At 38.4% G+C, this 17,216-nt stretch overlaps 1 protein-coding gene across 1 annotated transcript; it reads left to right on the forward strand.

Moving 5' to 3' along the window:
- Nucleotides 1–1,044: 1,044 nt before the first annotated feature.
- Nucleotides 1,045–15,766, forward strand: LOC120766438 (extensin). Its single transcript, XM_040091947.1, has 3 exons — nucleotides 1,045–1,754; nucleotides 14,456–14,719; nucleotides 14,785–15,766. Exons 1-3 carry the CDS (start codon nucleotides 1,743–1,745, stop codon nucleotides 15,544–15,546), a joined length of 1,038 nt encoding a protein of 345 aa, XP_039947881.1. The 5' UTR covers nucleotides 1,045–1,742; the 3' UTR covers nucleotides 15,547–15,766.
- Nucleotides 15,767–17,216: the final 1,450 nt, after the last annotated feature.

Raw genomic sequence — 17,216 nt, forward strand, 5'->3', positions numbered from 1 at the left:
ACAAAGAAAAGAAATTGTATACCACCAAAGCTAAGTGTGTTAATTATACAAAATTCGGGGAAGTGATAACATATCCAAATCAAAAGCAGAGCCCTTCTTGAGCCACGCTTGTAATTGATAGATTACAGTCCCAGCGATCAAATATAACATGAACCATTTCAGTGATCTTTATAAAAAATATTTTTTAAATTATTAATAAGTGTTGCTACGTTGCATGAAATGCTGGCTATTCAGAACGCCTGTCAGTCACCTTTCAATCTTCAAGTGCCAAATTATGTGCACAATCAATGCCACTTTTGCACAAAAAGAAAAATACTCCGACCATCAATATTAAAATTCATAATAAAGATTTAATCAACAATACCAGCACTAAATCAATTTGATTGCATCTAATTTTCAATAACAATTCAAAATAACAATATTTGTAAGCTTAAACAAATAACACATTTCTACGCTGACCCAAAAGCTTGCAGTTTGCAACATTTAACAGTTATTAGGCACAAGAAATATATGAATAAAATTAAAAAAGTAAACAAAGTCGCAGTAAAAAAAATTGTATTTAACTTTGGGGCAACTACGCACAGCAAGCACAAGAATCTCTTTGTGCCAACAACAGCAACAGCAGCCAGCCAGCTTGCAGCGCGCTTGAGAGCACAACAAAACGCTCGTTTAGGAAAGACCTACCGACATTGGCCGCCGCTGTCAAATGCGCTTGTCAGGCCGTTAACCAACTTTATGCCGGTTAACGCTCATGAGCAGCTTTAATTGCTGCAGCAAGATCAAGACACGACTTGACGCAGCCGCTACGCCAACGCCGCCTTAGCGGGAGCAGCAGCAGCTGCAGCAGCCACAACTATAACAATACAGTTTTCTAACAGCGTACAAGACAAAATCAAAGTCACATTTGTTAATGTTGTTGTTGCCGTTGCTGTTGCTGTTGTCATAGCTGCCGCTGGCCAAGTCGTCGTGGCTGCTGCCGCTTGAAAACGCTGAAAAGGTATAAAAGGTTCGCTGCTCTCGCTGAGCGGTTCAATTCGACGCGAAACGTGTGCGCTTTTGGTTTGACGGCGACAGCAGCCGAAACGGGAATATTTTTCAACCGCGCTAACAGTAATGCAATTATAAATTTGAAGGCGCTTTTTACCAAGTGTACTAATTGTAGAGACTCGGTTCAAGTTTACACAAGTGAAGTGAAACATTCTGCAAATCACGTACAAGAACGCAGCCCACGAGCAAAGCGACAAATAAAAATTAAATTTATTGACAATTTCGCAAGTTGGAGCGTGCGTTTTCTCACGCTTGTTGCGCCACATCTAGATGCACGTGTTCTGCAAAAATACCAAAAAAAATTGCATACTCGACTCCTTGAGCGTTGGTGTGGCGTTTAATTATTCATAAACTCGCATATTTTGGAAACGTGATACGCGGGCTTGAGGATCGCACAGCGCATGCGCAACGAACATCCTTTGAAGGCGAATGCGAACGTGAGTGTGTGAAAAGACCTTGCCGAAAATCGTGTTGAGATTGAAAACACATTTTTAAATTCATAAAACGTTAAGTGGCACAGGGAACTTGAACAAGTGACACGATAACTTATAAATTGCACGAATTAAATAAGTAAACAAATAATTGACAAACATAATAAGTAAAGAAAGAAGTGAGTGACAGCTGAAGTACGCTGAAGTTGACGAAATCGAAAGCAACAACAGCCCACTAAACTGAAGCGATCGCAGTGTTGCAATATGGATGCGAAGGTGAGTGTTATTGAAAAGTTTTGTGCATGTTTGAGAAATATTTATACACTTACAAGGGTGTATTAAGATTGGGACGATGTTTGTAACACCCAAAAGAAAACGTCGGAGATCTTATAAAATATATATAAAGGGTGATCCATTTCGAGGTTACCTACTTCTTTAAAGAAAAAATACAGAAACTTCAAATTTAATGCGGAATGTTTTTTATCATTTGAAAAAAACATTCTTTGGGATAAATTTTTAAAAGAGTATCTCTTTTAAATATTGGCCGCGGCTACGTCGCAGATGGTCCCTCCGTTGAGTCCCATTTTCGATTACTCGTTCGAACATTTCGACTGGTAACTGTCGAATGACACACGTGATGTTTTGCTCTAAAACCTACCTGAATGGAAATGGGACTGTGCGCATGGACTTTAGACCTTACATATCCCCACAAGAAAAACTTATCTGCTACCCGAAGTGTTCTCTCAATAACTCTATTGATTGATGCGTTATATGGGCAATGGCGCCGTCTTATTGAAACCAAATGTCGCCGAAATCACGAGCTTCAGTTTCAGTCATCAAATGGTCTGTTATCATGCCGCTATAGCAGTCGCCATTGACGGTTACTTTCTCATCGGCATCATTTTTAAAGAAATATGAACCGACAAGTTCATCGGCCCACAAACCACATGAAGCCATTGTTGCGCTCATTTTGCTTGTTTACATACCCATTGAGCCAGAAATGCGCTGAACGGAATTTCACTCGAAAACGTCAGATCTTGTTGAAACTTTTCAAGAGCCCATAAAGCAAAGCTATGACGCTTGCGAAGGTCGATCGAGTTCAATTCTTGCACAACCTGTATTTTGTAAGCGGTGGACGTAAAATGCGCAAAGTCGTTTCATACCTCAGTTCGAGATGCTGCGAATAGCACCGAATCGACTCTACACGGTCTTCGTCTACATTCTCAGCTACGGCTGCTGTATTTTCTTCACTGCGTGTTGGACGTAGTCTATTCGGTCGAATTCAATAATGAAGGCTGGGTTTCAAGATGACTGATGGTGTTGCAAATAGTACGCTCAGTTGGCCGATTATATAGACCATAAGTTGAGCGAAGCGCGCGAAAAACATTCTTGAATTTTCATAATAAAGTTGAACAATCTGTAAACGTTGTTCGGGCGTAGATCATTCCATGATGAAATGCCCAAACAAAAATATTATGACAGCTTGACACGACTCAAGCGTGATCTGTAAAAAAAAAGCTGTTGAAAAAAGTACCACCTTTGGATCACCCTCTTTTCTTTTCAAAAAGCTATTTATTTCGGATTGGCGATTAAGTGAAAATGACAAAGGATACAAAAAAAGTATTATTTCGATTTTTGTTTTGTAATATAAACAATCATTTAGTTCAAAAATATAATATGGCATATCAAAGGTATTTGAACAATGTCTCCTGAAATTTTGATATAAAAATGTTGAAAATTCTGCCGTTAAGACCTCATCTCCCTGAGAGTCTCACAAAAAAAGCGTTCTCGTCGTGTACAGCATAACTTCTTATTGTCTCATTTATTGGCTTCAAAAATTAAGTGTAAGGAAAAACAAAAAATCCTTTGTTGAATAACTAGATAATGTTATTTTAAAGATGTGTACACAATTCGAACTAAATCGGTCCATAACTTTTCGGGAAATCGTGTCCACCGACTTCAAAAATGGAGTTTTGAGAAAAACGCATTTAAAGTAGGTACGCTACACCGACGTGGCCTGATGGGCGCAACTTCCGAAGGGTCTATCTCTTAGAAATTTACTTGGATCGATTTTATTTTTTGGAAAAATATTTTAAACATATTGTACTAATTAATAATATAAAAAACAAAAAATTGATTTTTTGAAATTTTCAAACCCACATAACCCTTTAATATAATACAATAATATTGCTTCGATTTTTGGATTTGAGATAGTTTAAAAGAAATAAAAGTCTTTCTCACCGCCAGACATCTTTTTTGAGGGTCCTCCTGGAAATCGGCTAAAGGATCAATGGGATCTAAAATTCTCATAATGAATTGCCGATTATTAGAGTAATTTACATAAAAGCACCCGGTTGGTAGTAAAACGCAAAATATTTAATTATTCAACAACATCTATTTGGTTGCCTTCAAAGTAATACACACCAGATGTAATACATTTATGCCAACGAATTTTTCAGTCCTCGAAACACTTTTCATAAGCACTTTTTTGGATGGCCTGCAGCTTCTTTATTGAATTTTGTTTTATCTCTTCCATTGACTGATTGTTCGCATGTCAAACGCATAAACATATGCCTCATTGGCACTCCATGAATATAGGATGCGAATTCGCTCGATCAAGCATGTCCAAAAGGACCTGTTTTCGGTATTCTTTTTGACAAAAAATTCAGCTTTATCGAGACAAGCGTTTCATGCCAAAAATATCCACCAAAATCATTGGAGCGGACTTGCGAGAGATGTCGAGCTCTTGTCTTGCCATTTCTTTAACACTTGTCTAACGGATTTCAAGCACCAAATTCTTCACTTTTCGAACATTTTCACCATAAAACTTTCATTTAAAGCATACTTCCAAATATTCCAGCGAAATTAAGCCCAGATTTCTTAACATTACATATCAATATTCATATAAACTTGGTCCCTATGCACTTAGTCATTTGAACGATTGCAACACCTTGATTCAGATATAGTCGATATTATAAGACAAAAAGCACCACAACCATAAACAATAAGCAATGAACAATACACAAAACCAATAACAAAAGCATCTAAGAGCATACCGTTTCATCTGTAATTGCTGCCGCTCCTTTGACTTTTTGTTACACTTTCACTTTTCTAACATTTCTGTCAGTCAGTCGCTCACTCAAGCAGTCCGTTAGTCAATTAGTGGGGCAGACAGCTTGTCTGCTCACAACTCAAGCCAGCTAGATAGTCAGTCAGTCACTTAGCGCCCACTCGATATATGTATGTATGTAGCTGAGGTCAAGTACATGCAAATACCGCAAATGGCCGGTAGGCGCGCATGCGCAGAGCAAAGTAGTAAAAATCGATACATTGCTTAAGCGCACTAGAGAAAAATTCGGATAAGTGGGCATGCGCTGGAGTATGCTGCAACGGTATGCTTGTATGTAGCGTATATGTAAATACGTACACACACATGTGCATAAGTGGAGCATTTGTATTTGTTAATACTACTTTGGGTAGGAGTGTGTCAAATTGTTTGTTGTTTTTCTCTTTGATTTCATGCTTCACAATTTTCCATTTCGTTTATTCGCTGGCAAGAGGTTAAGCGCGTAAGGAAAGTTGATTTCAGAAAATGAACCGCTACAAATATTTATGGTGGGGGAAAAGTAGGGAAGAAATGGTAATTGCCAAAAAAGGAGTTACAAACCAGCGGAGTATTTCCTTATATAAGCAGTGTAGTATGAACCAAACAGGGTAACAATTTGAGATATGGACCGATGTATCACTCTATTTTTCCAAATATCCATTCTCAAAATTATATATGTCTTCAAGAGAGTCAAATATATTAATTCCATGACTAATTGATTATGAAGCTTTTACAGCTCACTAATTTATCTTATGAAATTTTTACCGTCGCTGGTGTGATTAGGACTTGTCCTTAAACTACCTAAAAATCAAGCGTAACCGAATTTATGTATCTCTACGTCTCGAAGTAAGAATCGAAGGAAATCAAATAACAAACATTTCCCTTTTGCTTCAATCCATTGACCGGATACTTTTTCAGTTTTAGTTATGCATATAGTTGGTACAAGTAATGTGAAGGGTATTACTTTTTTCTTGTTTTAATGTGATTTCCTCTCAACTTAAGCAATTTACAGCTATTGACTTTTATACGAATAAATCTTAAATAATTTAACCGATTCTTTGCTTTGAGTTTATAAACACAGAAGACTTAAGCAGCAAACTTGTTCCAATGCTCATGGTTTTTCGCACAACTTGAGTGTTAGTAAAATAATGTTTTTTGTATAGTAATTAAGTAATAATCTCAGTATTACCTTGTAATATTCCATAAATTACTTATATTTGCTAAAAAAAATAACGGTAACCACAAACCAGCTGCTTATCAGTGACAACATACCCTCACACTTACCAATCAATAACTGCATAGTAACTAAAACGGTGTGGATTTGCTTCGTAACCCAATCATTTTATATAACAAAATTCAAAGTCTATTAGAGAACAAAGAACGAAGCATTTGGCCTTGAGCTTCAGGACGCCTGGGGTTAAGCGCTAAGCTGTATAAGAAACAAAATATCCAAAGCTCTGCAGACAGACACACACTGATACACATACATGGTATACAATTATACACAAATATACTGAAATATACTGGAATATTTTCAAAGCGATTCGGAGCAAACGTTCACAGACACTACCAGCTCCAAGCCCCAAGCCGCATGCCACGCCACAATGTCACACATGGGAGGGTTTGAGAAAAAAATTTGCATATGCTACATGCAATCTAAAATGTTGTGGTAAAATACAAGAGTGACTTGCAAGTTCCGTTAACATACATACACACATTGCATGTATATATAAATACATATATAAACATAATTATATATACGAATATATAACTTATGCAGAGCATGCTAATGTAATGTTGACAACCGTGCCAAAGCAATAAGATTTGTAACAATATTATTATTTAGCAACAACAAACATTAAAACTCTTAAAAAATGTTCGGAAAAATCAAACTCACGGTCTGCTGTAAGTTTAGCTGGAATTCCGGTAGGCAAATGGCAAATCTATTTTTATAGCGATTAACTTTATTTTGCTGTAATGTTGATTTACACTGATAATCAGCTCGATTTGGCTGCTGAATTGATAAAGCAAAAACCACAACAACAACATACATTAGCGACGTTCACACCCGCCAGTTTCCGCATTTCAATGCGGAAGTTGCTACAAAATGCCTTCATTCTTAGGGAGCAACAACAAGCGCGCGAGCTAATATCATAATTGACAATTAATTTCCAAGAAGTAACAAAGCCATTTGAAATACAATACGGTAGTTTAATTCGCTTTGTATTTGGTTTAATTGTGATAATAGTAATTGAATTTGTCTGTGGAATTTTATCGCGCCCAATATGATTGTGTCTATGTAATTCACTTTTGAGTTGTGCATATTTGAATACCAAGCAAAGTCAATCAAAAACAAGACCCACCATCGCCTCTTAACTATTGGAGTTCGAGTATAATGGTGGTAGGTATTTTAATCCCATTTATTGTGCTGATATGAAATTTCAAGCGTGAAGTCCTATTATCATGCATTTACACGCGCAAATTCTGTGCAATAAGTGACCGGAAATTTACGAACAAAAACACAATAGTGATATTATTTCGTTAGATAGTTCTACCAATAAAAATCTGTTAAGGAATGTTCCCGTGTTAGTACGTATCTTCTTCTTCTTCTTAATTGGCGTAGACACCGCGTATTAGTACGTATATGGACCGATAAGTACATATCTTCTTCAGTCCTCAACCGGAGCATATTTATCAAGTAAAGTCCACTGTTCCGACTTGGCTTCTGGTGTATACCAATGATATGTACATGGTGATCCATTTCGAGCTCTTAAATCTCTTCATGTTGCTCTTCGTCCCAAATGCGACAATTCTGTTTGTTTATATACCCATTGAGCCAGAAATTTGCCTCATCGCTGAACAAAATCTGGTTCAAAAACGTCGGATAGTGAAGCGATGTCGCTTTGAAGGTCGAGTGGCTACAGCTCTTGCACTAGCTGTATTTTGTACGATTTCAATTTAAGATCTCAACGTAAATTACGCCAAGTCGTTCCATACGTCAGTGCAAGTTGCTGCGAGCGGCGCCGAATCGACTATCAATCCATCCATCATCCACCATTGGAAGAGAAAAGTCATCATATGAAGCTTTGAAACATCTTTGATTCTACTGTGCAATATCCCTTACAAAAAATGGAATCGAATCACCATCTGTTACTTTTCCTTTTCTGTTTTTCTAAAATCTACGAACCCGTCTGTTCCTTTCTTGAGTCAGTAAACTTCTAGCGAATCGATATCGACAGGCCGATGACGTCGATATCATTGGCCATAACAACACGCCGTTAGTTCTGCTTTCTCCAGGTTGGACAAAAAACCGAAGCAAAGGGATCTCGTAGTGAACGCGGGCAAGACAAAATATCTTCTGTTAGCAAACAAACAGTCGTCGCACTCGTGACTTGGCTCCCATATCACTGTTGATAGTTATAATTTCGAACTCGTAGATAATTTCGTTTTTCGTTTATCTTGGAACCAACATTAACACCAACAACAACATCAGGCTCGAAATCCAACGCAGAATAACTTATACCAACAGGTGCTATTTCAGACTGAATAGGCAATTGAGAAGTAAAGTCATCTTTTGATGTACAAAGACTACACTCTACAAGTCACTCATCATCCCCGCCCTGGTATATGACGCTTAGGCATGGAAGATGACAACATCTGATGAGTCTGCGTAACGCGTTTTCGAGAGAAAGGTTCTGCGTAAGATTTATAGTCCTTTGCGCATTGGCAAGGGTGAATTCTGATGAAACGAGGAGCTGTACGAGATATGTAACGACGTTGACAAAGTTTAGCGAATTAAGATACAGCGGCTATGCTGGCTAACTATGTCGTCCGAATGGATGAAAATTCGACGGAACGCCTGTCGGGAGAAGCAATGGAAGAGGAAGACCTCCACTTCGTTGAAAATACTAGGAGGGATGTGGCAACACTTGAAACCTGCAATTAGCGCCAAACAGCGAAAAGGAAGAACTACTGCCACGCTGTTGCAAACTCGGCTATAACCGCGAAAGCAGTGTCTACGCAAATAAGAAGAAGATTTGGAATTTTTCGCAAGAAGAAATTGTTCAGATCGGACTATAGCACATATAAAGGCGTCATACAAATTGACCGATACAAATAAAGGTCTTTCCTTGATAGCATTATACCGAAAAAAATCTGAATAATTGAGTTTATAGGAGATATGTGATATAATTGTCCCATTTTTTTTTTATTTTCACTGTCATTGTTAAGTATACATATATTAAAGAGCACTCCTCTTTCTTAGTTTTTTAATTAAAGGCAGGCAACCGGAAAATAAAAAAAATGAATATTCGATAGTAACGGAAATTTATTAAATTGCAGTCTGAAGAACAAAATTTTACAATTCCTAAAAGATAAAATTCGCCTAAAAACTGCTGGTTCCAAACCGGTTTTAAACCCATATTCTTTTAGGTAAAGTTGTTATTTCCCGCATATGCGAATACTATTCCGTTTTTTTGGTTCTGTAAATCGAAAGCCATCAAGATGACAATCAAATAGTTGATCAATGAAATCGATCGATTAATTGTGATACAAAGAAAAGTGACATTCAACCTGCAGAAATGGCTTCAAGCAATGCTTGATAAAAACTTTGTGATACACATAATAATTGAAGAAAGAATTTAATAATGTCAAATATAATACAGACCAACTGGCAAAAGTATAAGTAGAATATGCTTAAATGAGAAATTAGCAATTTGAGTATTTGAATACGATTTGTGACACATCATTAATCAAAACGAAAAAGTAACCCAGCAGCTGACAGCTAATCTAGAGAAAATATCGAATCAGCAGCTAAATAGCCGAATGAAGCCATACACGGATTTTCACACACATGTGTAGACACTTTATATGTACTATTCCTCTGAGCTTAACCGGCCCGAATGGACACCTACTCGTTACGTTTCCAAAACACTTTTATGCCAATTTCCAAAGCGAAGCAAGAGCAATAACACTTCTTGGCTTTCATAAATAAAAGTATGAATAGAAAAGTGGAAAATCCCACATATGCACTTACTTACAGCTACATACAAACAAGCAAGAGCATGACTCCAACTTCCGTTTCTCGTAAAAAGCTTTGCAAGGCATGAGTAAAGCATGCAACAGCGTCGAGGCAAATGTGAACACTTTTACTTGGCGATACTGCTCTTCTAAATGACAAAAAAATCACTCACATATCCATGTAATGAATATAGTATAGTATAAATGAGAATTTGTGGTTGACAGCTTTGTTTTGCTAAGCCGCAATTAAGAAAGCCCATTGTTAAATCGTCATATGATATGACAGCTATGAAAAGCTAGTAAACTGTGAAACGTGTAGTAAAATTAAAACAGAACCTTTTCTCACACATGCGCTTAAATATATACATACTTACTTAGAACACGCTAGTGACTCAGCCGATTTGCTACTTTTACCATCTCACAGTCAGCTGCCCTAGTTACCCACTAAAGGCGACCTTTCCGCTTTAGGGCAATTAGATGTCTCATAATTTCCCCAGAATAGGCATATTACATTTTAATTGTTTTGTAAAGCCAACTTTTGCGTCATTTTCCGTTATTTATTTCAATTTTTATGTTTGCTCTTACACAATTATGCACAGCTATGAACCGAATTCGACATAACCTCAATTTTGATTTGGTTCTAAACTACATAAACTTGCAATAAATGGTGGAAAATTTTCAGTTTATGTCTAAATTCTTTGTAGACAGTATATTATTTTGCATTGTGTGACGTCATTAATTTGTATTTATATTTTTCAAATAGGTTGAAGGTTTGTTCTAAATCTCAGTTAGTAGATTCTACAGTTTTGAATGGTACAACAGCATCTGGTCAAATTTTACCCGGATTAGCAAACAAATGCAACATTTTCGCGTATTTAGTACACGGTACGGCCTTTGACACATACCAGCTTGCCAACGCTTAATTTTCCATATGCTTGTTTTAGGCCGCGACTCGGATGGCCTTCGGTACCTTTAACGAATGACTTTTAATGAGTTCCCTTAACTCATGGTACTATCGCCGGATTTGGCAAAAGCATTACCTGAGCGATGACTCTCCCTTCACGTCCAGAAGTGAGTTACAATCATGCAGGAACACCACGGCCATTATCGTGGTGAAAATCCTATGAATTTTCTGCCTACAAATCGGGTAACTTAGGACGAATTGTTTCACATATACACCTCAAAACGACCAAGTAGCATTCCTTATTCACCATTTAACCCTGTTACGAACGCATGGTGAACCACATCACGGTGATCAAAGGAAGCGTTGAAAATTATCTTGCTTTTTTACTGACTTGACGTGGTTTTTTCTGTTTCCGCTCATATTTGCAGAGCGATCGCTAGATTGTTGGACAGTTTGGACTTCATATTTATAAACCCACGTCTTTTCAACAGTAATAATGCGTCGTATGAATGTAGGGTCCCAAGTTATGTTGTCAAACATCTCTTTTGCGACCGCTGCTCGACGATTGTCTTTGGAAATGATTGAAATCTTTTGCAACGAGCCTAGCATAGAACTTCTGCTAAGTCCCTGTGGCCAAACATGACGATTTTCAAGCACTGTTTCTTTAACTTTTTCGTTGTTTTCGTCAATAAAGGAGCTCCCCAAAACCCTTTTTCAACATTTTCAACGATTGAAAACACTTGAAATTCAAGCGAACTCGTTGGTCAAAATTTTTTTCTTTGTAATAATCGCTAAACTTTTGTTTTTTTTTAATTCGTTACAATCTAGTAAACAATTTTTAATCTATTCGGCTTGCAAGCGGAGTTTAAATGGACCAGTCCGACCAAATTTTGATGAAGTAGTATTGTTTTATTGGAAAATCCCGTACCGCTACTTTAAGTATTTCCAAACTCATTCATGAAATTCGGTTATTTCAAAAGCAACATTCTGATAATTTCTTTAAGATAAATAAATATTTAAGTACACCTGCACGTTAACTTCGGGAACACCGAAGACGAAATACCCTTCAACATAATCGGCCTACTATTCGCAACACTATCACCCATCTTGAGCACGCAGCACGCAGTGAAAAATATCGATTCACCGCCGTTCGCAGAAAGTCGGACTATGTACTGACATATTTTACGTCGAGATCTTAAATTGAAAGCGTACAAAGTACAACTTGTGCAAGAGCTGAAACTGATCGACCTTCTGAAACTACATCGCTTAGCTCTATGGGCTTTAGACAAGATCCAAGAATATCCGACGTTTTCGGGTCAAATTTTGTTCAGCAATGAGGCCCATCTTTGGCTCAATGGGTAAATAAACAAGCAAAATTGCCGCAATTGAAAATCAGAAAAAACAACAGTTAGGTGTGGATTGTGGCCCGGTATAATCATCGGTCCATATTTCTTCAAAACCGATGCCTGTAAAAGCGTAACCGTCAATGGCGATCGTTATCGCGTAATGATAAATAACTTTGATTCCTGAAATTGAAGCTCGTAATCTCGGCGAAATTTGGTTTCAATAAAAAGTCACTTCTTACACATCGCATCAATCAAAGGATTTATTGAGAGAACCCTTCGGTAAGCAAATAATTTCTCGTTTGGGCCGGTCGATTGGCCACCAAGGTCGTGTCACACCGTTAGACATTTTCCTGTTAGAGTATGTAAAGTCTAAAATCTATGCGGACAATCCCGCTTCGATTCAGGCCTTGGAGGAAAATATCACACGTGTCATTCGGATGCACCATCTGAGCCGCGGCCAACATTTGAAAGAGAAAATCTTCGAAAAATAAATGCCAAAGAACATTCTTTCGAATGATAATAAACATTCGCCATTAAATTTGAAGTTACTGTGTTTTTTCTTTCAAAAAAAGTAGGGAACCTCGAAATGTGTCACCGTTTATTTGTACCGACGGACAAAAAGATAGACATAGTTAAGACGACTCAGCTTACTAATCATTTAAATATGTACATAAGTATATACTTGATAGGGTCACTGAAGTTTCTTTTTGAGGACTACAAGCATCTGGCAAACTTAATTTACGTTGTTCAGGGTATAAATATCTAAATGCCAGCATATATTAAACCCTTTCCACTAGAATTTCCCAAATCAGAATTTATAGTAAGTAATTATGTATGTGGAAACTATATCTCTATGCTAGATGCACTTGAAATCTTTTTTATTATGTTACGATTATATCACTTAATCACGCTTTAAGTAAGTAGATCACATTATAACGGTCTATTGGAAGTGTGTTAATTGTGTTTACCTATAAATGTATCTTTGTACATACTTAAGTTATGATATGTATTTGAGTTTTAATTACAATTAATGCACTAAACAAGCGCATAAATAATGCGGAAAGATAAACAAAACGTAATTTACACGAAGAAAGACTTATGGACGAAGAGAGGCGTATCAGGCGTGTAGCATAAATTACGGTATTATAATGTTGAGTCGCTAACCAAAGGCAACCGAACTGTCATTACTGTCATTATATGAAATAAAATGTTGGCAGCTTCGACATAAAAAAGATTTGTTTTGCATTCGCATATACTGAATCGCAAAATTACTGAGGGAGTAGACAACTGAACGAACACTGAGAGAAAATATTTGCACTTTGTTTAATTAGATAAGTCAACTGACTCTCTACACTGTGTCTCAGTTAGTTCTGTTGTCATACAGGTTACAACTTTGAAAGAGATATATGCAAAACAAGCCTCAGTGATTGAGTACGAACTAACAGTACTAAGATCGATCGTGATTCACTCCCTGACAGCTTTCATACTCATTTTAATTGGGTTGATTTTCTTACGAAGTATGAGTTCCGTTTCGAATCAAAGAGCTCTTTGTGAATCCCCGAAGGTTTTTTTTCGCTGTCATTGTCTGTGGCCAGCGGTTTTTCAATGTATAACAAGTCGGTCATGACTATTTGGTAGTCAAAACGATTACGAGTTCATGCCGTACTAATACTACATATCCTTCAAGGGAGCCTCATTTTCGCTGTTTGTCGCCAATTGGAGATTCCAACGAAGCCAGGTCCTTCTCCACCTGGTCTTTACAACGAAGTGGAGGTCTTCCTCTTCCTCTGCTTCCTCCGGCGGGTACTGCGTCGAATACTGTCAGAGCTGGAGTGTTTTCATCCATTCGGACGACATGACCTAGCCAGCGTAGCCGCTATATCTTAATTCGCCTAACTACATATTTTTCAGGTCTAAAGCCCACTGATAAGATCCAATCAGCTTTTTCACAATGGGCTTCAGTCTTTCACTAAGTATGCTCGATAGAACCTTATATGCGATGTCGAGGAGGCTAGAATAGTATCTAGCGCAAAATAAATATGGTTCGACCAAATAGCCTCCAATAATATTCTCAGCTGGGCCCACTTCTTTAGTAAAATCGACATCTTTCGATAGCTGAACTTACAAGTCACTTAGAGATAATCAAGTACTCGAAACAAGTTCGGTTTCAGAAGCGTAGCGTTCATATTGCACCGCGGCGCCGCTGTGGTCAGCAGTATCAGCTTTTGTTGTCCATTTTATTGAACTTGGGTGTTGCTCTAGATTTGATTTATTACCAAAGCGATCAACCCCTCTTTGTAGTCGCACAACATGAAGCGAGCGCATTTCAATGGCGTAGCCAAGTGCAAACCGGTTAGATAAAGCTCATTTGCATATCTGCAACTGTCAAGAGCCTGTATACGGTATCCGCGGCTGACTCACTTAAGGCGTCTACATAATACCTCACTATACACCAATAGAAGTCAATTAACTCATGGAAAAAAGGGGCCCATATACACACATACTTGAATGCTAAATGTCTTCGTAGTTTAGAACATTTATAAATCATAAAATTCAGAAAAGAACTAATAAATTTATTTGAAACTTTACATGTGTCTCGCAGATACTAATCGCGCTAGTAATAGCCAGCATCTGTTACTCCAGCTGTGGCGCAGCTTTGCGGCGCACGCCAAAAGTCTACAATGCACTCATTACAACCGACGATAATCTGACTTCTAGCCGCGCCTATCCCGTCATACAGCCGACAATACACGAGAGTGGTGTGGCGCACTATCCCTTCGGGCCATATAATCCGTATGGTTACTACACGCCACCGGTGGTGCGTTTCGGACAACCTATCGTGCCGGGTTTGCCACCAAGTCCACAGGTATGTTCCACATATTTTTTTTAATTTTTCATAAAAATTTGTACTATAAGTCTGTGCATTTGCAGTACCCCTATCCAATACCACAACAACGCTTTCCACCGCAGTTCATGCGTCAGCCGCCACCAAACAGTGGACCACAGTTGCTGCCCACACCCAGTGAGGCTGCGCAACAACCGCCGCCGCAAGATGGTTCGCCAGTAGAAGATGCAGCGCCCACAGCAACACCACCAACCGAGGAGCAACAACCAGTGCAGCCACCAACTCAGCCACCGCCACCGAAAAATCCCGCTTTTATGCCGCCATTCGAACCGAATCCACCCAAGCAGATGCCTAACGAGAAATTGCCTATACCTTTGAACGAATATGGCCTACCGCCATCGCTTATACCGCTGCAGCAATACCCAAATCGTAATCCCCTGAATCCGGTAGCACTTCCGCCATATGCTTTCAATCAGTATCCGGTCATCTATGATCCCATCACGGGTTATCGTGAACAATATCTACCGCCATATCAATATTTCCCCAGTCAGCATCAGCATTTTGCTCTTGGTGGTGTGCCTAAACCACCATTTCCACAACCACCAACAGCTGCATCCATTGGACCAGCAGTCACCCCGCCACCACCTGCACCACAGTATCCAACACCAGCTCAGCCCGAGGAAGCAGCAGCGAGTGAGCCTGAACCGCAGCCGGCCGATCCACCACAGACGCCGCCACCAACTGTCGACTTTGACAGCATAAAGAATGCGTCGAAGAGCAAGAACAGCGCTGTGCCGGACGTGCCGCCCCCACCAATACCATCAGGCGGCAAGCCGCAGAAATCCTAACATGGAATGTGATGAAATGATTCCGCTTTACTTAAGGCTTAAAGTTCGCTAATCGCATTTTAAAAAATTGGGAAAATTCTTATAAGTTATTATTGGTAAATAAATACTCGAATTAATTTAATTTATTGTTAACGAAATTTTTAGTAAGAGAATTTTGTATTTTTGCATTTAATTCTTATTTTCGTACATCAATATTATATTGGATATATTGTAGTCATTAAAACATTAATTTGTCATAAATATTTTCAGCATTTTATTTGTACTCAGTCTCGGTCGTTTCTTTCCAGTGATCATACTCATAAAGTCTGAGAAAAATAATATGTCAATTTGATACAATTTCGACATCGTTTTCACTGAAAAGACACACTGTTCATTGCGATTTCGCGCGGCGTATAACCGATTTATAATGGTTGATATGATCAAAACGTTTTTTTTTTTAATTTTGGGTGTCAGCTATCTCGGTCAACCTATTTTTGGGGTCATCCAAAATCATTCAGTCCATCTTTGATGTTTTCGTCCGAAGTAGTCTCTTTGGACGTCAACGGGATTCGGCGTCTTCGGCCCTCTGAGCCCGGATAACATCCAGCAAGCCATTTATGGAATCTGCCTTAAGTTTTTTAAAAGACCTACTAGCAAATTGTCGGACAGTTGTGAAATCGTAAACATGTGTAATTTGAAGGTTAGATCTAATTACAAAATACATACATCTATGGATTCAATTCTAGTATCGCTCGTCGACTCATATGCTTATGTTACGGTTTACCATAGGCCAGAAGGACCTTGCGACTGCAAACACTTGCTGATCTGATCTGATGCACAACAGTCCGCAAGAGGCCAACGGAGCTCCTACCCGTTCCCATTCCAGAGTTATTGCGACTGAGGTACCTATTCTAGCAAGCTCATCTGCCTTACAAACCAGCCAAACCAGTATAATCATAAAATAACTCGACGCCAGAGATAAGGGGACTAGACATCCTTTCACTAGTCTTAGCGCATAGTGCGCGAACTAAAGGCTAATGTCGATGTCGTACTATCGGAATATATTATCAACATTCTGAAAGAGGCTGCACCCCGAAGCAGTAGATCTACTGCTACCTTTATGGCAGTCGTCTCCGCTGGGAAGACGCTGCAGCGGTCAGGAATTCTAAAGAAGACTGAAACTGATGAAAAGTTCCCGACAGTGTACTCTTGTACAAGCCCTTCTTGAAAGCTTTGACCATGTAGTATTACTCAAGTTAATATTCAAGCAATAAAGCGAAGTAAATCCAGGTTCATCAAGTCTTTTTAAAAATTTTACGCATTATCAAAGATATACATACATATCGCACTTGTTACGTTAAAGTGTAACAACTCAAAATTTCCAAATTTTAGTTTTTTGCAAGAAAATAATGTGCAGTGGTCATCTCTACCCACTGTAAAAATCGTTCAGTGATTTGTCTAGTCTTTCGTTAAAAAAACCGTTATGACTCTCTCTTTGTTTTCAGAATGACTTCTTTCGACTCAACAGTTTTTCGTCTCTACTGAAAATGTTCAAATTTTGAGTTGTTACACTTTAACGTAACAAGTGCGATATGTATTAGTTCTATGTATTCTCAGACCGATAAAGTACAATCTGATTTCGACGAAAAGAATTTATAAATTTTGCGAGGTGAAAAGCAAGAAGATCTCTA

The sequence above is a fragment of the Bactrocera tryoni genome, chromosome 1, assembly GCF_016617805.1.
Source record: "Bactrocera tryoni isolate S06 chromosome 1, CSIRO_BtryS06_freeze2, whole genome shotgun sequence".
NCBI classification, from domain to species: domain Eukaryota; kingdom Metazoa; phylum Arthropoda; class Insecta; order Diptera; family Tephritidae; genus Bactrocera; species Bactrocera tryoni.

Bases quoted from the DNA above. Each gene is read 5' to 3' on its own strand.
- LOC120766438 (XM_040091947.1), top strand. The intron at 14,720-14,784 runs GTATGTTCCACA...GTGCATTTGCAG, and splicing joins GTTTGCCACCAAGTCCACAG to TACCCCTATCCAATACCACA.